The 21,073-nt window shown below is 36.3% G+C and overlaps 1 protein-coding gene across 10 annotated transcripts in view; it reads right to left on the bottom strand.

The window, feature by feature from the left end:
* The window catches only part of LOC126766369 (nuclear receptor coactivator 2), a 75,541-nt gene that overhangs the window by 16,069 nt on the left and 38,399 nt on the right, over positions 1-21,073 (bottom strand). For 4 of the 10 annotated variants that reach the window (XM_050484166.1, XM_050484165.1, XM_050484161.1 and 1 more), the window contains exons 3-11: positions 17,711-18,602; positions 16,301-16,462; positions 4,999-5,788; positions 3,413-4,947; positions 3,134-3,313; positions 1,566-3,003; positions 1,315-1,503; positions 905-1,248; positions 549-846 (exon numbers count right to left, since the gene is read on the bottom strand). In XM_050484166.1, the coding sequence (XP_050340123.1) occupies positions 549-846; positions 905-1,248; positions 1,315-1,503; positions 1,566-3,003; positions 3,134-3,313; positions 3,413-4,947; positions 4,999-5,788; positions 16,301-16,462; positions 17,711-18,602 (5,828 nt within the window). The remainder of the gene's footprint in view (positions 1-548; positions 847-904; positions 1,249-1,314; positions 1,504-1,565; positions 3,004-3,133; positions 3,314-3,412; positions 4,948-4,998; positions 5,789-16,300; positions 16,463-17,710; positions 18,603-21,073) is intronic. The other 6 variants (XM_050484168.1, XM_050484164.1, XM_050484167.1 and 3 more) reach the window with 4 other exon arrangements.

The raw sequence follows: 21,073 nt of genomic DNA on the forward strand, positions 1-21,073 counted from the left end.
CTGTCCTCGGAGATATATATATATATTTATCAAATATGGGCATGTTTTGCAAAAAAAATTAACAAGCTCAAGAATAATTTATGAATCATAGTATCGTTTTGTGAGTGTGGAATTGAGGGCGATTATGCCGTGCACGCAGGTTAGTAATGTTGACTTTACTTTTGCTATAATAACTTTAGCACGGACCATACATATAAATTAATATATTTCTTCATTGTGATCTTTTAGATACGTACATATGTAGGTAAATCGCAATAACTATTACCGTTATTTTATACTTTTACAAAAAAAAAACGTTATCAGAACCAAATTATTACACAAAAAATATTCAATCAGAAGCAAATGGGAGGATGCAGAAATAAAAAAAATAAAAGTATTTTGCTTCTAGCACAACAACTTTGAGCAGATAAACGGTATTGGTTAAAACGATCTGTCAATTAGAAACCTACAAACCTACGTTAGAGAGCGGACATTCTCTGTGTTATTACTCTTTGATGTAAATATTAATAATATAACAATTTTCAATTACTACAAATGTTTTCACTTACCAGGTAAATGTTGGGTAGTTTGCGGAACGCTACCCTGGCGTTGCATTCGTTGCATTTGTTGTTGCTGGAATACGTTTGAGCTGGGTCCACCATATGGTGACTGTGGAGATGGAGAATTTGAGGTACCACCACTAAAACCACCAGATTCGCCACCTTGAAAAGAATTTTGCCGCTGCAGACCGACATTAGTTCCAATATTACTAGTAACTGCATTGCCAGATACACCCCCTCCGTTTGGAGAGTTGAGACTTCGCCGCTGATTTTGATACGGACGTGTTGTATAAGGACTAACACCCTGCTAAAGGAATTACAAAAAATAAAAAAAATGTGCTCAAAGCTAAATTTTATTCACTAACTTGTAACTGCGCGCTTAACATAGGATTATGTTGTTGTAATGAATGACCGCGTTGAGTTGTCACATTTCCACTTAGTTGTACACTTGGCGTACTAACATTACCACTAGCATTCCATTGTTGAGATGACGGCATGCCTGTAGGTGATTGTATACCACCTGCTCCTCCACCAAAAGGCGGTTGGCGTGGTGATAGCTGCGGAGTAACATTAGCGTTTGCTGCTTGGGCAGCCTGAAACGCCATCTGTTGTTGTTGCTGAGCATTCACTTGTTGTTGCTGCTGTGAAATATGCTGTTGATGATGGGGCGATAGACGTTGTCCGCTTTGTGAATATTGCGGTGCATAACCTACGAGGTGGAGTGTAATAAAATATATGTGACGGGAAAATCAAAAATGAAATGCTGGTAACTAACCTGCATTCGTTTGTGGACTAAATGGTGCATTACGTTGCCCTGGACTTAACTGTTGTTGTTGTAGTAAACTCTGTGAAAAATTCGGACTCAGTTGCGAATCGGGCGGCAAGTTGGTACGAGATAAGGCGACATTTGGCGCTACTGTGTTATTCAACAGCGAACCAATGTTGTTGATGTTCGGATTTAGACCTATACGGCACATTTAGTATAAATAAATATAAAAAATATATGTAATTATTCTTTTTACGTACATAACTGATCTGTGCGCGCTGTTGCACTCTCAGGAACCAAAAGCTGTTGCTTTTGTTGTTGCTGAAGAAGACGCTCTTTCTGTTGTTGTTGCTGTTGCTGCTGTTGACGAATTCGATACTGCTGATGCGCTGGCAAAACAGAGCCTCCAGGTGTCGTAACAGTATTCATTGGGCCCCTGTTACGTGACGCCGAATACATAGGTGGCGGTCGTTGGAAACTTTGATTGGCGTTGACACGTAATACCTCCAACATTTGTTGTACCTGAGTTGACTGTTGATTGCCTCCAATTGCAGCCTGCTGCCTTTGCAACATCTGCAGATGATGCTGGAGCTGTAGCTGTTGTTGTTGCTGAGTTAAACTCCCTCCACTGCCACTCCCCATTACGTTGCCAGGATAGGCTGGCGGTTGCGGCTGTTGTTGATGATGTTGCTGCTGTTGCAGTTGAGATGTCTCGACCATCAATGAATTTTGAATAGCGTTGATAGCCATGCGTTCATTAATCTCTTGCTGCGTTAATCCAGCCAAGGCAGTGGGAGTAGGTGCTGATACAAATGGCCCATCGTCTGAAACGTAATCCATAACGCTATCCAAAATCTTAGATAATTCTGAATCGCCATCAGCGCCGCTAGGGGCGGCTAATTGGGAGCTTGCTTGTGATGTCACTATTGACGCTGTGACGTTGGCTGTCCCTGAGGTAGCTGTGGTGTTATGTGAAGATGTTCCGAAGGCGTCCGATGAAGAAAAATTTATTTGCGGTTGAGATAGTTGTGTTGGTTGCTGATGTGAAGAACGTTGAATGTTACCTAAACATTGTTGTTGTTGTTGCTGTTGTTGCTGTTGTTGTAGGTGGAGTTGTTGCTGATGTTGCTGCTGTTGCAGCGTGAGGTAGGCATCGGAAAATTGTTTGCGCATACTATTGCTCCGTCCAACGGCTCCGACAGAACTGCCTCCTGCACTAATTGATGAGGTCGTCGTCATTGTGCCGCTTTTTGGAGGCATGCCACCTAGACTATTCGGCGCTGAAACACTCATAACACCGAGTGTCGAGTTGACGCGGCTTGCTGAAGGTGTAATGTCAGGTATAGCTTTGACTTGAGGTGGTACAGTGACTATAGGATTCTTTGGCGGATTTTCTAACAGCGAGGCAAGCATTTTATTGCTCTCACGTAACTTGGATGGGCGGTCACTTTCACGTTTTGCTAATATGCCATCATCCGGTTCATTGAGCGAACGCTTGCGAGTTGTAGGATCACCCTGGTACTTTAAACTTTTTAGTAAATCCTCTTGCGACATGTCCTTGGAGTGATGTTGCCCGTGGCTATGACCGTGTGAATGACTATAGTGCCCATCGTCTTTTTGTAGCTGGCGCATCAATTCACTTTGTCGACCAAGCGAAGGTCCTTTTCCATCATCATCCTCCGATTTTTCGTTAAGCAGCTGTGTTAAATATATTCAGAAAAAAAATCTGTATATTCCAATTCAAGTACATGAGTGTACTCAAACATTTGTGCTGATAGAATATGGCAGATAAGTGAATGGTTTAAAGGGATGGTGGGGCCTTACTTACCGACAGTAACATGGGATTGCTGGAGTTCGAAGATTTTGGTAATGCACCACCACCAAATAGGCGCGCATTCGATATACCAGTAGCGCCCATTTTGAACATTCCGGACGAACCCCTGTTGCTACCGCCGGCACCTCCACCATCCTTATCTTCATCGGAATTGAGTAGACTCTGATTGTAAAACTTTTGGGAGATCAAAAATATCGCATAAATAAAACCTCCTTACAAACTACATATTATCTTATGAGCAAAGACCATTTATGTATATAACTCTAAACTCACCTTATGGCGCAGGCTAAGATGATCTTTATCACCATCGGTCGGGTTCATTCCTGAGGTCATTGAATGCGATTTATTTGTCAATAAATGCCGTAAACGCTCTGATTCCGGTTGGGGTGGATTCGTCTGTGCAGATAGTTGGGTCATGTTAGCAACAGTGGTAAGTAATGGCGGACCACCATTTGGTAAATTTGCAGGGCCGCTCAACGCACCACTGGAACCACCTTGAGGTCCAGAATTATTGCCACTTATGCTGCTACTGCTGTTTATGCTAGCGTTCATGTGGTCTTTATCAATATTTTTATCACTTGTTTCGAACGCCGGAAAACCAAAACCAAACGGGCCTCCACTAACCCCGGGACCAGCAGATGACGGCTGACTTGTATTTGACTGAGGAGAAGGCAAGCTCGCAGCTGAGTGTGACGACAGTTGATATGGTGTCGATGGTGAAGCACATACTGCCGGACTGAAACCATGTCCCGCTGACGGTGGACGCGGAGTGCTTACTGGGGTAGTAACAGAAGCGCGAGAGTTTGGACGCGAATCCGTCCAACCAGTGGCGTCCATTTCAAAACTGGAATGTGCCAAGTCAAAATCAAAGGGGTCGGAGCTATAGAAAATCGTTGCTTCGGGTCCAGCAGGCGATGCGGTAAACGAATTGACCAGATTGGAATTATTCGAAGTCGAAGCCGATGTTGCCACAGTAGGATTGTTACGTTGTGTACCACTCCCTGTACCATTGATAACAGCTGAAGTCATCAGTGGTCCACCCACATTAGTAGTTTGCGTGGTGAGTGGTGGCATACCACCACCTCCAACTAGTCCTCCTAACATATGTACACCGCTACTTACACTTGCTAAAGCTGAGGCCGACGAAGAGGAGCATGACGAATTGTTATTAACAAGTGAGTCCAAGGGCAGAGAAAGGGGCGAAACTAACGATGGACTAGGCGACATTGTTGACAAACTGCTAGATGGCATCATACTACTGTTCCCGATACCTCCGATGTTCAATCCACTTATACCTCCTCCACCTATATCGTTATCCGTGTTAAGTAATGTTTGCAGAGACATAATATAATCGCCCTCAGTTTGCGACTGATTTAAAAAAAGTCGTGAATTCGCCTTAACATGAACATAAATATCGGGTGCGCCGAGACGCAATCTAAATGGACGTGACATCACATTCGCAATGGGAGGATGAATGAGTGTTGCAGGCGTTCCACCAGGTGAGTGTGATGATGGAGAGTTCATCAAATGGACTGAAGCAGCTGACTCTTGAACCTCGCGTAAGTGAGATTTCAGAGCATTTAAGTCCTGCGGATGACAAAGATCTTGCAAAAGGCGTCCCAACCAACTACTCAAATGTTGACGATAGGGTTCACGAAGTGCAGTTACATCCAAATTGAGTATCTTGCCGTGTACGTCGAGTTTAAAGGTTAAATGCTCTATGGCCTGCGGTTGTATCTGCTGTATGGCCGGTTCATCTTCGGGACGGGTAATCAAACACAATATGGAGGACGTTGTATCACCATCGTCTAAAATTTATGTAATTAGCAAATGAAAAACTTAAACAACTAACATCCTACCTTTCATCGGTGTTGCTAGCAGCATAACTTCCTCATATTTTTCGGGGTTTATGTGTTGTCCGACAGTTTTCTGTTCCAAAGCATCGTTTTGGTGCGTCATAGATGTTTGAGTAGCCGAACGCAAATCTTTGACTAGCATTCGGACTTTAGCTGCTATATTTCTTTTAGTTTTAGCACTCCCTGGACCTAACGAAGCTGTTGAATGTTGCGAATTTGTACCACTATTCGCATCTTCCAAATCATTCCAGCCACTTTGGCTACCGCTACCACAACCAATGTCACCAGTTGCATTTCCGCTAACCCCATACGGCATATTATTTATAATTGGATCTAATTTCGCATGATCGCCGGAGTGTAGGTACTGATATAGTGGTTTACGAAACAGTTCCTGTTTGTCATAGCCGATTAGTTCTCGAATATTCTGCGTACACGACTCGATTATCCCGTCTGCAGTGACTTGTAAAAGCACCCAATCGACTGAAGAGAGGTAATGTTCCAACGCCTCAAAATAGGCAGATATTTCGGGAACCTGACCGTTAAGCAGTGATGGCTCCGGCAATGGGGGTTCGGTCGATGAAACGTCACCTTGTTGTACTGGATGGATAGAGCAATTGTCAGTTGCACATCGTAAACAACGTGTAGATGCTGTATTATTTCGATTATCGTTGCTTTTACAAGTTGAGCTGCTATTGTTGTTATTAGGTGTCGTCGAATTGAGAGCTGAAGAAGCGGTAGTCGACGTTGAGGAAGAAATATCACGGCTTTGGCCCTTGTCACAAAACTCACGATACTGAAAAAATAGGAATAGTTATAAGCCAATGTCAAGACAGGAATTTATTGTGGAATGTATTGTATTGATCTAACTGGACTTTAAGAAAATATGTATAATTAAGAGGCATTAAATTAATACAAGTTACATAAATAAATAATGTTTACCGTAAAAAACGTTTAAAGTAGATCCACATTTGCAATCTTCTCATACGTATGTACAAGGATCTCAAAATGTTTATATATGTTCGAATGAATGTATGTCTTTCTGCAAAGATTATTTGACTATTTATGGAGTAAGTATAAATCAAATTGTACATTTATCATGTGCTAAATCATAAAAAAAAATTTGACATTCCTTCTGAAGAACAACCACTGTTGGAAAAAACTACGATTTTAGACTTTGCCTGGGCCACGAGTCACACACACACACTTAACCAACTCGACTATGAAAAACTTGTTACTTTTGCAAAGTACAAAATAGTTAAGTTTAATTCCAGTCATAGAAACCTTTGGTTATAAATTTAAATAAAATGAATTTGTATTATGCCTTCATAGAATCTTTATAATTATTTTTGTTTAGCTACTCTTTGTGCCAAATATATGCAAATGGATTCTTTTCTACTATATTTGCCGCTGCAAGCTCTCAACGATTTCGAACCTCTACAACGAATGAATTAAAATTTTATAGTATGCAAGAATAAGAGAAAAGCACACATTGTGAAAACGAAAAATATTGCACCGATCAACGCAATCATAACAAAAACAAATAAAGAATCAGCATGTACACAAGAACAAACGAAACGAAATAAGAGAAGATTTAAAACATAATAACGTTTGGGAGTGCGAATGTTAAACTAAGGCAAAGTGAGATCTACTTCATGAAGCTCCACTACCAAACAAAAAACATCAAAAATTAAACCCATATAAGAGATATCTTTGCAAAAACAACTGTTGAAGCAACGAACAATCGCAAACTGAGAACTTTGAAATACATTCAATGCTGACGATACAACACAATCATGGCGACAACTTTGACAATGAGTCGACGTATACACGAAGCGAAGGTAATTAAAGTCTATATATTACGTCAAATATACATATGTATGCAAGTAAATACTACACATGTGTAGATACATATATGTATGTACATGTGATTATGGAGGAAACTATAACTACAGATAGGAAGATAATGAAACAGACATAATGAGTAATATGCTACTTATTTTTTGAAACTTTCCGAAATTTTAATGAACAACCGCATTTCGACATTTAACAACTAAATAATTGATATAAAGCAAATGTTAGTTTCAATCGTCTAATAATAAAACCTTAAAAATATTATTAATTTATTTACACAATATCACCCTAGTCGGCAGAGATTTTTAATTTTCTTCGAACCCACTTTTTGTTTAGTAAAAACAACATCAAAAATTATATAATGATGTCATATGCAGCCATATGAGCTTGAAAATAATTTCTCATATTAACTTGCAGAACCAGAGCAATGACGATCATGGTGCTTAGGTAGCCGGCATCTAATAGTACGAGTATATGGATGAAACAATAGAGCTTTTTGGATAAAGCTTGCGGGAGCCGGTATTCGTTCAACTGAAAGGCGAAAGAGGAATTGCAGAACTGTGTAATATAAACTTAACTTATGCCCACATACATATATGTACATACACAAGTACATATGTATAAAATTGATAGTCCCTTGATGATATTTAATGTAAATTTAGGTTTAATGTAAATTAATATGATATCGAATGATACACAAACAAACAAAATACTAGCAAAAATATGCAATCTTAATAAAAAAGAATTTAGAGTTTCAACACCAACGATATTCTAATGAACACGAAAATTTTGTTAAAGTATGTAATACACAAATACACAATAATATTGCCAACAGAAGAAACGCTAACAAAAATAAACACCTTTGCACCTCTAAAAACTCAAAACAAGCCTAGCCGAATGAACATACATGTACATACACATGTACATAGTTCGTTGATCTGCTCATTTTGTTGTTATTCGATTGGAAAAAGTCTTTTTAAGTTTCCTTTATTGTATTCTTCACCTATTATATTTTGCAATGTTGTTACAAACTTTTGAATTTGCCAAAGAGGAAGAGAGAATAAATCAGCACATGTTCAGAAGAATAAAAAAATATATGTATGTAGAGAAATATTGAGATAAGTATAAATCAGTGGTGGTGTAGCTCACCGAAACCAATGAATGTGAGCAAAAAAATAAGCTATCTGTAAGTATGTGTTAAATCATACTTATGCAAGAATATGTCAGAAAAACCATTCATATGTATGTACATGTATATACGGCGTTCACCAACATTGTTTATTATGGGTCTATTTATCCCTTAGAAATACAATACACTTGGGTGCCTTTTCTTAGTAGGACATTCATGATTGCGAGAGTACAGCGGCTTTTAAGAAAGCAAATTGGAACTGACATTTTTTTAATAAAAAAATAATAATTTATAGTATTTTGTTATTTTAATTCAAGCGATGTGTTTTTGATGTAGGAAGAAAAACGATGTTTTACAAAAATAATTGGTTAACATTATACTATAGGGTTTTCCAATAGGGATGATATGATTTCCAAGTGTCATCAATCCATATGTCATGATCTGTATACCTTTTTCATTGTATTTAGTATTTTTTTACAATTTCATCATGAAAAGATAGAAGCAAGAGTTTACATATTGTTCAAGTGTCAATAAGACAAAGAACCGCTCGAAGATATAAAAATATTGCTACCCTTCAGGTAAGTATTGCTGAAGACTGCTATTTTTCGCTTCCAAGACAACAACAACAACAACAACTTGAAAACGATAATGATTTTTTTTAAAGAAAATCGTCTTTGCCGATGAGGCTCTCTTTCATATGACCAAAAATTGTCCAAATCCAAATAAAACTGCAAAATATCGGTCAATGTGTGAGATATATGGAATAATTCAAATTCAGGAATAGTATTTTCCTGACAATGGTATGTCTGTGTGTCAAAAAGGGATTGAATCGAGTCAATACTTCCCTTACCTCCCGTATACCTAACACAATGATTTTTAAACTTCCTAGTGAATTTATACCGCATATATCGGCCAGCATGTGAGTTATCTCTATGAAAATCAGAGAACGTGTTTTACTGAAACAGTGTATCTTTGTGCCTAAAATGAATAAAATTGGACGAAAACATAACCTAGCCTTCATATAAGAAACACATAACATCTGGGTGACTTTACTCCATATAATTGGCATGTGGCATGTTAATAGAAGGCAGTTTTAGTTTTAAAATAGATAAAAACGGGTCGGCAGTATCGACTCAACTCCCATCTACTGCTTACACATATATAAAGGTTTCCGTTGTTCTAACAAACCTTTTGTTGAATATATCGGTCAGGGTATGTGTTATATAATATTATTATATACATATATATATGTACATAGAGTTGAACATGCATAACTCAAACTCTTGAATTGGTAATAGAAGTCAAACTTCATACAAATTTCCTTCCATAACTCGAAGTTTTTTGTGGGTTATGGTGATTCGAGTTAGATAAGGTCAACTATATATGTCTCATCGGTTCTTTATTTGAAACGTTAGATTGGTTCATGACATTTACTTTTTGGAGATAATTGCATTTAAATGTTGACCGCGGCTGCGTCTTATTCCGATCCTTTCTGGTTGATTTCGTAGACTTTAGACTTTACCCCACAAAAAATAGTCTAAAGGCGTTAAATCGCATGATCTTGGTGGCCAACTTACGGGTCCATTTCTTGAGATGAATTGTTCTCCGAAGTTTTCCCTCAAAATGGCCAAAGAGTAAATGTCATGAACCAATCTAACGTTTCAAATAAAGAACCGATGAGATTTTGCAAATTTTATGCGTTTTTTTTTTTTTAAAAGTTATCCTTCACCCGATATATATGTACATATATAATTGTTTACATATGAGTTTTTAATAATACGTATATATCTTTTAATTATATAATTTTAGAGAATTATATTTATTTATGTTCATGTATTATTTATAATTGTTTACATTTTTCTTTGGTGAAGTTAAGCAAATCATAATATAGATTCTGAGTAAAAATTGTATAACAAGCGGAATATAACGCTTGATCAATGTAATTTGAACAAGTAAGGAAGGGCTAATTTCGAGTGCAACCGAACATTTTATACTCTTGCAACTTGCAAGAATCAAAGTCAGGGAAATAATTTAAGGTATAAAACTAATTATTTAGAGCAGTGTTTCCCAAAGTGAGCGATAACGCTCCCTTGTGGTCGCTGCAGGTGTCAAGGGGGGCGGTAAGAGACCCAGAAAGAAAATGGGGGCGTTGTGTAGAGGTCTGGGGGGTTATTTGTAATTTTATTTAGCTAGGAGGCGTCTTAGACAACGACTACATGAGCTCTCGACTCTCAACAACAACTTGTGAACATCAACTAATATGAATTAAAAGATTGCTCAAACTCGGTTCTATATTTCTCTCCGCGTAGTTCATATACATATGTATCTGTCCTATTTTATTGAATATAGAAAAAATTAAAATTATGTCAATCGGTCGCTCCGTTTCATAACGGGGCATCTCTACAGGATAGAATTTATAGAATACTAACTGTCAAACGTATTGCTATTGCCATTGCCAAATCTGTATGGGAGGATCGGGCATTTGCTATCATAATATAATCATTTGCGCAAAGGTGTAGGTTAGGTATGTATGTAGGTTCGAGCTGATGTAGCGCATGCTTTGAGCTCTTGAATAATTTATTTTATCACTTGCGAAATGACGTCGGGTAGGTAGCTGATGTAGCGCACGTTTTGAGCTTTTGAACTCCTTAAATCTTTTATGTGGAAAATAAAAAAAAGGATCTTTATCCTTTCTTACAAATGTATTTCTGGAAAAAATAAGATAATACGAAAAGGAGAAAGATCCTTTTTTTACAAATGTATTTCTAGGAAAAATAAGAATTCATATTTTTGGACTACTATATAATAATTGTGCTTAAGCATTCCTATATACACAATGTAATATTTATTTTATATTCATTTATGGTTTTGCGAGCAATAGGTGAGCATTACTTACGCCTCCTTTACACTACTCGCGAAGTTAAACGTATTTCTCAAAGCAAAACAATGTCGGAAGTAAAAAAGAAGAGACGGCAATACTGTGCGGAATACATTAAATTCGGATTCATTGAAAATCCCACAAACCCATTCTCGCCTTTGTGCCTTCTATGTCTAAAAACATTTTCGAATGAAGCAATGAAGCCTTCAAGACTGCAAGATCATTTGAATAAAATGCATCCAGATAAGATAGATAAGAATGTAGCATATTTTCAAGACCTAGAGAAGAAGCATAATACTCAGCCAAGTGTAGCAAAACTATTTTCGGCGGCTGCTGAGCAAGATGACGACGGACTTCGAGCTTCGTACAATGTCTCTTTGTTAATTGCTCAAAAAGGCAAACCACATCGCAGAAGAGTTAATATTGCCAGCAATAAATGAAGTAATAACTACCGTGCTTCATAAACCGGCCGCAGATATTATCCGAAAAATTCCTTTGAGTAATAATTCTGTGCAAAGACGAATTGACGAAATGGCTGAAAACATTGAAGAATCATTGTGCGATCACCTGAGGACAAGCCAATTCTCAATTCAGCTCGATGAGTCCACTTTACCAACTAATGAAGCATTGTTGTTGTCTTACGTAAGGTTTATTAAAGATGAGAAAATATGTGAAGAACTATTATTTGCTAGAAATTTAGAGACCGATACAAAAGGCGAAACCATATTCAATATATTGGAAAAGTTTTGCGATGAGAAAGAGATTCCTTTGAAAAATATTATTTCAATTGCTATGGATGGCGCTCCGGCTATGACAGGGTGCCATAAAGGCTTAATAGCGCACTTAAAAAATAAAATTCCAGATGTCCTTGGTGTGCGTTATTCATAGAGGTAATATTACGATTTTTCCGGCGCCGCGATTTGATGGTACGGATGGATAGAGGAGGTCCTCAGCATTAAAAAATGTATACACATATACCGTCCTCAGACGCATAGTTTCCGAGATATTTCACTTTAAAGTTCAAAAATTTGTAAGAACAATGCTCGTTATTTCACTATGTTTAAGCCACTTTTCACATATTTTTTAATTAATATATATTTAATTACACTGTACACTAGGGTGATTCAAAAAAAATTTTTTTTTTTTTTTTTCAATTGGTACTCGCAAAAATAGGTTCCTAGACACCTCTAAAAAAGCCTCTCCAAATATGAGTTTTTAATTGTAACGGGAAGGTCCTCCGCCTAACGGTTTTCTATTTTTTCTTATTATCAGATAGAAAAATTTATATCTCGCTTCCAACTACTTGAAAAAATATCTTGTTAATTAGGTTTTGTAGGAAATTGAATGCTCTAAAATATGGTCTCTTATGATTTTTTCGTAAATCCAACCGTTTAAAAGATATTAACGGTTGAAATTTGACTATTTTTGGGAAAATTTTTCATTTCTTATGAATTTTATAACTCAATGAAAAAAAATTATTATGAATGATGAAACTTATAGGCTTTCTTAAGAGGTGTCTAGGAACCTATTTTTCAGAGTACCAAACGAAAAAAAAAATTTTTTGTTTTTGATAATATGCATTGATGTTTGACGATGAATATCTCGTAAACGCTTAACTTAATCGAAATATCATAGTAGACCATTTTTATAGAGCAGTAAATTTCCTACAAAACTATGTGTATCATCATTCATAATAATTTTTTTTCATTGAGTTATAAAATTCATAAGAAATGAAAAATTTTCCCAAAAATAGTCAAATTTCAACCGTTAATATCTTTTAAACGGTTGGGTTTACGAAAAAATCATAAGAGACCATATTTTAGAGCATTCAATTTCCTACAAAACCTAATTAACAAGATATTTTTTCAAGTAGTTGGAAGCGAGATATAAATTTTTCTATCTGATAATAAGAAAAAATAGAAAACCGTTAGGCGGAGGACCTTCCCGTTACAATTAAAAACTCATATTTGGAGAGGCTTTCTTAGAGGTGTCTAGGAACCTATTTTTGCGAGTACCAATTAAAAAAAAAAAAAAATTTTTTTTGAATCACCCTACTGTACACATTCGTATTTATCAAAAATTTAGACTAATTGTATATTTTTTAAGAAAATAAATATACTTTAAAAATTATTTTGCACATTCAAAGTTTCAAGTGATTTGCGTGTTTACATTTATGACAAATAGCAGTGTTGCCATACTTTGTGTCCTGAAAATATAATCAAAAATGTGTTTTTTTTTGCCGCCAGTGCAGAAAGTAGTTCGACACAAAAGAACTATGAATACCCCGGTGTTCGATCGATGAGGGTTATTTTTTTTGAAGCGCGGCCGAAGGCCGCCAGTGCAGAAAGTAGTTCGACACAAAGGAATGTTATTTTTTATCTTTATTTATCAATTAACATAATATACAAAAACCGTTTGTATCATTTTCTTTATAAATGTTAAAAAGAAAAATTTTTCATAGTTTTTTTAAAACATAATATGTGGCAACACTGGTACTTGTAATGACATGTGAAGAAAAACAAAACAAAACAAAATAGGACTAAATTGCATGTAAAATTGTGGAACTTTAAAGTGAAATATCTCGGAAACTATGCGTCTGAGGACGGTATATGTGTATACATTTTTTAATCCTGAGGACCTTCTCTATCCATCCGTACCATCAAATCGCGGCGCCGGAAAAACCGTAATCGTGCCTTCATAGACAACATTTAGTTGCTAGAAACTTAAGTGAGAAACTATTTCAATCACTGCAATATGTCATCAAAGCTGTCAATAAAATCCGCAACAGCTCTTTGAATGATAGATTATTTCATCAGCTTTGTGTTACTAATGACGAGGATTTCAACCGTTTGTTGTTTCATACTGAAGTTCGTTGGCTATCAAGAGGCAATTGTCTGACTCGATTTTACAACCTGTTTGACTCTGTTATAGAGTTCTTGGAAACTAAAGATACAGCCAAAACCTGTATAAATTGTTTAACGACATGAATCTCCAACTGCAAGGCGATAAACTAAATTTAATTAAAACAAAAAGCGTCGTTGCTGCTTTCGCAGCCAAACAACTTCTACACAAAAAGAATCTGGGCAGACGCGAGTTTCACAATTTTCCGAATTTATCACTATCATGCAGTAACGACGAATTGTTTGCCTACTGCCAACATTTGGAAAACCTCCACATCGACTTTACCGAACGATACCAGGACATTTTGAACTTGGAAATACCAGACTGGGTGTTGGATCCGTATTCAAATGTCAACACAGCAATATCACCTCAGCTGGAAGAAGAACTTATAGAATTGACAACAAACGAGGAAATAAAAATCAAATTCAAAAATTTTGGCTACAAAAACCGATCCCGCAATTGTACCCTGGATTGTGGTCAATCGTTCAACGATTCTTGATAGCATTCCCATCGTCATATTTGTGTGAACGTGGATTTAGTGTTGTGACAACACTGCTTACTAAAAAGAGAAATCGTTTGCTTCTTACCGAACGTGGCGACTTGCGACTGTTCTTGAGTAAATTAGAACCTGATATTAACAAACGTATTAAACAGCATCAGATTCATCCTTCACATTAGTTTTTATATAAGGATCGATTATTTTAGTTTTATTTTTAATAAAAGATTCTCTGTTTTAATACTATAAAGTTGCGTTTCAATAATCATTCTTATTTGCAGGTGGAGCCCGTAAGAGTTAACTTAAGACCTAAGCGCCGTTGTATGTTACCTACTGCGCTCAGATTTCAAGTTGCGGGTTATAGTAAAAGTTTCGTTTAGAATTCTCCGTTAATATACATATATATACGAGTAGGTCACAATAATAAATTTGAAGTTATAGTGGTTTTTAAATAGGTGAAAAAATGGGGGCGCTAAAAAAATATTTATTCTCAAAGTGGGCGGTAGACAAACTAAGTTTGGGAACCATTGATTTAAAGTAAAGTTAGCCGGATGTTCGAAAGTCCTGATATTAGTTACAAGTTTTCGCTCAAATTTATCTATTTTGGGCACAAACATACACTGTTACGAGAGAAACTCGCTCTCTTATTTTCATAACTCACAAATTGGCCGATATATGTATGTGGTTCAAAGTCACCCGGAAGTTCGAATATCCATATATTAAGTATATGGGGGATAAATGAACTATTAGTCCCATTCAACCCATTTTTGACATACAGACATACCATTATAAGAGAATGATTATCCCTTAATTTCAGTTATATACATATATCACATTTTCAGACATTTCGACCAAAAGTCAACTATAAGTACCGGAGTCTAAATATTCGGTACCCAGGGGCTTGAACAGTTTTTATTGGATTTAAAAAATGTTTGGTCGTAAGGTGGCACATACTAAAGGCATTATTTGTGAAAACTTGAAAATTAAAAGTGTGCATATGGGAAGTAGGCGTGGTTGTTAAGGAGTTATCCTCCGATTACATCTATATTCACACTGTCAGTAGATTTTTTTCTTATTTGGTTTCTGTAACTTAAGTGGTTTAGGAGATGTGTACGTTAAACCTGTTAGAGGTCGGGACCACGGCCACTTTTTTAAAAATAATTTCTCACAGGTGTCCCATTCTACTGTGATCCTCTGTACCAAATTACAGCTTTATATCTTAATTTAGTGCTTAGTTATGGCACTTTATACGTTTTCGGTTAATGGCGATTTGTGGGCGTGGGAGTGGTTCGATTAGACCCAACTACGAACCAAGTGTCATCAAGATATCTCAATTTTTACTCAAGTTACAGCTTGCACTGACGGGCGGACGGGCAGACAGACATTTCAACTTTTCTCGTCATCTTGATCATTTATATATATATATATATAACCCTATATCTATATCGATTAGTTTTAGGTGATACGTACAACCGTTAGGTAAACAAAACTATAATACTCTGTAGCAGCTGGTTGCAAGAGTATAAAGTTAAACTGAAGGCCTGAACGTGAAAGCTTTTGTTGCACATTAGCGGGAACTTATCTTCCATTCATCTTTACTCATCACTATCTCGTCTACAAATTACAAGTTGTCGCAATAAAAGTATCCTGTATGAACGAGCCTCGAGCTGACACCTTGTAAGTTTGCATGACTACCAACCACCATAGAATATTTCCTTGCTCGAATCAACCGCATTCTCTTTTAGAACATTTTTTTATTAACATCAACATTTTGAATTCATTTAAAAATTTAAAATATTTGCTTATTTCTTACTACCACCACAAGTCATTTTGCCAACTGATTTATGGTCGATGCAAATCATGCATTTTAAGGAAAACACTAAAACATAAAAAAGAGATTTCCGAATAACGTTATTTGAACAAAATATATAACTGAAGACTACATTTGGCTCACTTTTCAGGGCCACGAGTTATAAGGGTCTAAGCTTTGTATCTACATATGTACATACACAATTATATGTATTAAAAAGATGTTTGAAAATTTACTTACCGTTTTCACTACTTGGTTCAATATTGCTGCCTTGTCTGGTTTCGTTGAGGCTGTATCACCGCGTTTGTTGAGTTGTAAAAACTCGGACAATTGCTCGATATAATTGTTTTCCAATTCGCGACGCCTTTTCTCGTTATTACATTTATTAATCTGTGATTGCGGCTAGATTATTTCATAACAATATAAGTATTAGTTATATAAAACATTTATATTTTATAGTTTTAAAATATATAATTATATATAGATATAATATTTTATTAGCTTTTAAATATTTCAAAATTTTAAATGTTTAAACTTACAAAATAAAAACCCTACAATTCTCTTAGAAAAATAAAATGTATACAATTACTTTTCTCTGTACTATTTTCTGTATGTTATTAAACTGAAACTTTTGAACATGAATACATAGCTGGCTCTTATAAAGCTGTCTGATACCATCTCGATGGTAAAATTTAATGTCTCTGTCTCTGGGAGTGAGCGGGGTTATGAACCGATTTCATTCATTTTCTTATAGAATTTATCTTAAGAGAATTTTGTTATTTTGGCTTAAATGGTTTAGGAGACATGTACATTAAGCCTATTAGAGGGCCTAGCCAAGCCCATTCTTTCAAAAAATTTTAACCCACAGGTAGGAGGCACACTATTGCGATCCTGTGTGCCAAATTACTGTTCTATATCTTAATTTTGTCCTTCTTCTAATGTCGTTTTGTGGGCCGATTACGCCCATCTACGAACTTATTCTTACTTATTCGCCAAGGAACATATACATACATATATATCAAGTTTCATTACAATATCTCAATTTTTACTCAAGTAACGGCTTGCACGGACCCGGATTTCAACTAGTCTCGTCATCATGCTCCTTTATATATACATATATATATATATATATTACCCTATATCTAACTCAATCCGTTTTAGGTGATACATACACCCATTAGTTGAACAAACCTATTATACTCTGTAGCGACCTGTTGCAAGATTTGACGCCATGGGTGCCGGGTTGCTAAAGTTCACCAACATGGCTAACCGTGAAATGTCTTTACAGAAGTGTTTGAAGCTGTTTATTTGGTATTGCGAGTTTCCGAGTCATTTCGTGACAATTGACGATACATGGATTTGAAAAAGTCACTCGGTAGGCAGAAATTTTAATCGAATGACGTATCGATAATGCCACCACAGAGGAATTTTTCATAGAACTACAGACAAAGTATTTTTCTGATAGGTTAAAGAAATGGGAGGCTCGCTGGGTGAAATACGTATATCGAACTAAAAATTTGTTTTCAATAATTTTGTTGTTCTTTTGTAGGTTAAGTACTTATAGAGCAGTCCTCGAATAATTTACATTTTTCTTGAAAAAGTATTTTTAACGCATTGCTGAAAATAATTTGAAATAAGAAAATTACCTACCAAATTGGCTTTCGGATCAGTTTTTCTTCTTATTTTTCGAGTTGGCGTCGCTGGGTTGTTTGAGATTGGCGAAGCCACCGCATTCATGGTGATTGAATTTTGTAGTGCGGCGGCTAAACTTACAGTTGCTGCAGCCTTCTGTCGCAGTATTAAATTAAAGTTGTTGCTATTTTTATGGTGGTTATTATTCACTAAAGAGCTGTTATTGTTGTTTTGGTTGTTCTGTTTGTTATGTAGCAATAAGCCGTTTTGTTGTTGCAATTGTAGTTGTTGTTGCTGCAATGGAAGTGTTAGACTTCTAACGCTGGTATTGCCGGTGTTATTTGCGTTATTATTGACGTTGTTTACTTGATAATTTGTAATTGTTTTTTGACCCGAAATACTAATACTATTGCTACTGCCACCAGCTGATATTGGGCTTGATAACAGTACACCAGCAACAGCTCCAGTTCCACTGGCACTCGTTCCAGTAAGGGACGCACACGTCGGTATTGAGGGTACCAGACCCACACCTAAAGACGTTACTACACTACCAATGCTGGCTGGTGAAACAGTAACAGCGGCTGTAGCGGCGGCTGGCGATGAGAGAGGCACCTTGTATATAAGACTGGAAGTGGTTGATGTTGTTGCTCTTGCCGTTGATGTTGGTGAAAAGCCGAAAGAAGTGGTCGGTTGAATGGCAGTTGTAGTTGGACTACTTTGGTTCTTGAAGAACACAATATTCGAGCTAATATTGTTGTCAATATTAAGAGGGACAGCCGTGTTTGATGAATTTTTTGTGACTGCGGATACCGATGAGATGTCTCTACTATTTGCAACGATACTAGTAATATTGTTGATGCTATTAATTGTGTTTGGTGCCCACGAATCTGGTAAATCACATGGGCCAAGCCTATAAGAGAGAGAAAAATAGATAGATTCAATAAATAACTTATTAGTTAAGGAATAACGTAAAAAAATATAACTAAAACCTTTGTTTACTGAGTCAGATATAAATATCTTAGAGGTGGGCTGAAAAGTTCTTTGGATAACATAAAACATTTTTTTTTTTTTGAAAAAAATTGGATTTTATTATTCAATATAGTAATCTTCGAGGATAATACAACGATTACTGCTGTCAATTTTTAACACAATAACGAAACAATTTCATTAGTATTATGTGATTCGGAAGTAAAAATTAGTGTTTTGCGCCCATTCACTACTACAAATTCACTAATTGACATGTGTTTGAAAGTTGTCTTTTGTATTCTACATTGTAGATATTTTAGACATAAAAAAAAATACAGTAATAAATATATGTATATAACCGTTTTCGATTTCTAAAGGGTATGTAATACATATGTTTTTATACAGAGTATAATGTAGTTTTGTTCGCCAAAAACTAGTCGAGTTAGATATAGAGTTATACAAGGTGCATTCCAAAGTATACAGGACTTTTTGAATCTAGCGCTCCCTGGTGGCGCCATTTATATGTCGACTGGTGCGTTAGAGTCTGCTATCTTTATCGATTGTCCAGTGAGAATTTCATGACATTTCATAGATTGGAAGTGAAGTTATTGCGTTTTAAGTGTCAGTATGTTTGTGTTATCGGTGCGAAAATGAGCTTCGAACAAAGAGCCAACATTAAATTTTGTTTTAAAATTGGTAAAACTTTTACCAAAACGTTTCAATTGATGAAATAAGTTTATGGCGATGATTGCCTGTCCCGTAGCAGAGTGCACGAGTGGTTTCAACGTTTTCAAAGTGATCGTGAGGACATAAATGACAATCAACATGTGGGCGAGAATTTATCAGAAATCAGCCGAAATCATCATTGAAATTTATGGAAATAGAATTGAACATCTCCAAAACATCGATTTATCGCATTTTGACCGAACATTTGAGCTTACGAAAGGTTTGTGTACGGTTTGTTCCGCACAAATTGACTGACGACCAAAAATTGCCGCTCAGAATCCAACATTCGAAGGACGATTATTTGACCAAAAATTACATTTTAACCATTAACCACTCCCCATATTCACCTGATGTGACCCCGTGCGACTTTTTCCTTTTCGGATGCAGATGTAGGGGCCATTCAAAAGGCTTGCACCGGCATATTGGCGGTCATACCGGCCAACGAGCTAAAACACTCGTTCGACATGCTTTTGGACCGTTCAAAAAGCTGTATTGAAGCAGAATAAAATAAATTGATTTTGCCGAAAAAAACATTTGTTCTGTTTTCTTTAAAGTCCTGTTTACTTTAGAAAGCACTTTGTATATACATATACATACATATGTAAATGATCAGGAGATGAGACGAATTGAAATCCAAGTGAATGTATGTCAGTCCGTCCGCCCGTGCAAACTGTAAATTAAGTAAAACTTGTAATAACTCGCTAAACCTGGCAAACATCATCCTTGGTGGAAGTAAGGCAGAATTCGTAGATGGGCGTAATCGGACCATTACCACGCTCACAAATCGCCATTAACCGAAAACCTGTAATAACCAGGTGATTGCAGTAGCAAAGAGCACCTAAATATTTTATAGTGCGAAAATGCGCTAAATCAAACTGCAATCACGCCCACTATATATATATATATGGATTTCGATCCTCTGCCTGACGCTTTGCACCTTGAGATATTTCCCTCTCTTTGGTTCTGGGAAGTTGCAAGAGTATAGAATGTTCGGGTGCACCCGAACTTAGTCCTTCTTACTTGTTTTACTGGCGTTTATTCAATACTTAAATGGTTTTCTTGTTTTCATTGTGTACAGAGTCTGTTCCTATGTTTCCATCATTCCATCATTGTCTTCTTGCAGTGGTTATTTTCACCGTAAAATATTTCAGCTGGCTAGACCATTTTTATGCAATCATTCATTTATCATTCTAAAGTCAATATGTTGTAAGATGGGTTGCAAGAGCATAAAAATTGTTCTTATTAACTTATATTACAATTAAAACATAAATTCCTTTATTTATTATATATATAATATATATATATATCATGATTATTATGCTCTACACTTGGTTGAAAAAGTCGAGTCATGTCTAAGACATGGGTGGTGTCAAGCCCACTATCCGGTTTTTAAACGATTCCAATTAAGACCATTTCATATTTTACAGGTAAGGTTCCTGATATATTTATTTAGCGAGTTGGATGGGCGGGGTTTTCACCAAGTAGTGTCAATGGTCCGATTCCGCTTATCTACAATACCGACCTTCTTATGGTGCTAATACCCTGTTCCATCAAGATATTTTAATTATTGTCGACTCGTCTCATAATGAGGATTTATATATGTAGATATTCTTATATAATTCTATATATGTGTATCTCGATAGGAACAAAACTATTATAGTCTGTAGCAATATATTGCGAGAATACAGG

This window comes from Bactrocera neohumeralis, unplaced genomic scaffold (genome assembly GCF_024586455.1).
Source record: "Bactrocera neohumeralis isolate Rockhampton unplaced genomic scaffold, APGP_CSIRO_Bneo_wtdbg2-racon-allhic-juicebox.fasta_v2 ctg100, whole genome shotgun sequence".
NCBI lineage: Eukaryota > Metazoa > Arthropoda > Insecta > Diptera > Tephritidae > Bactrocera > Bactrocera neohumeralis.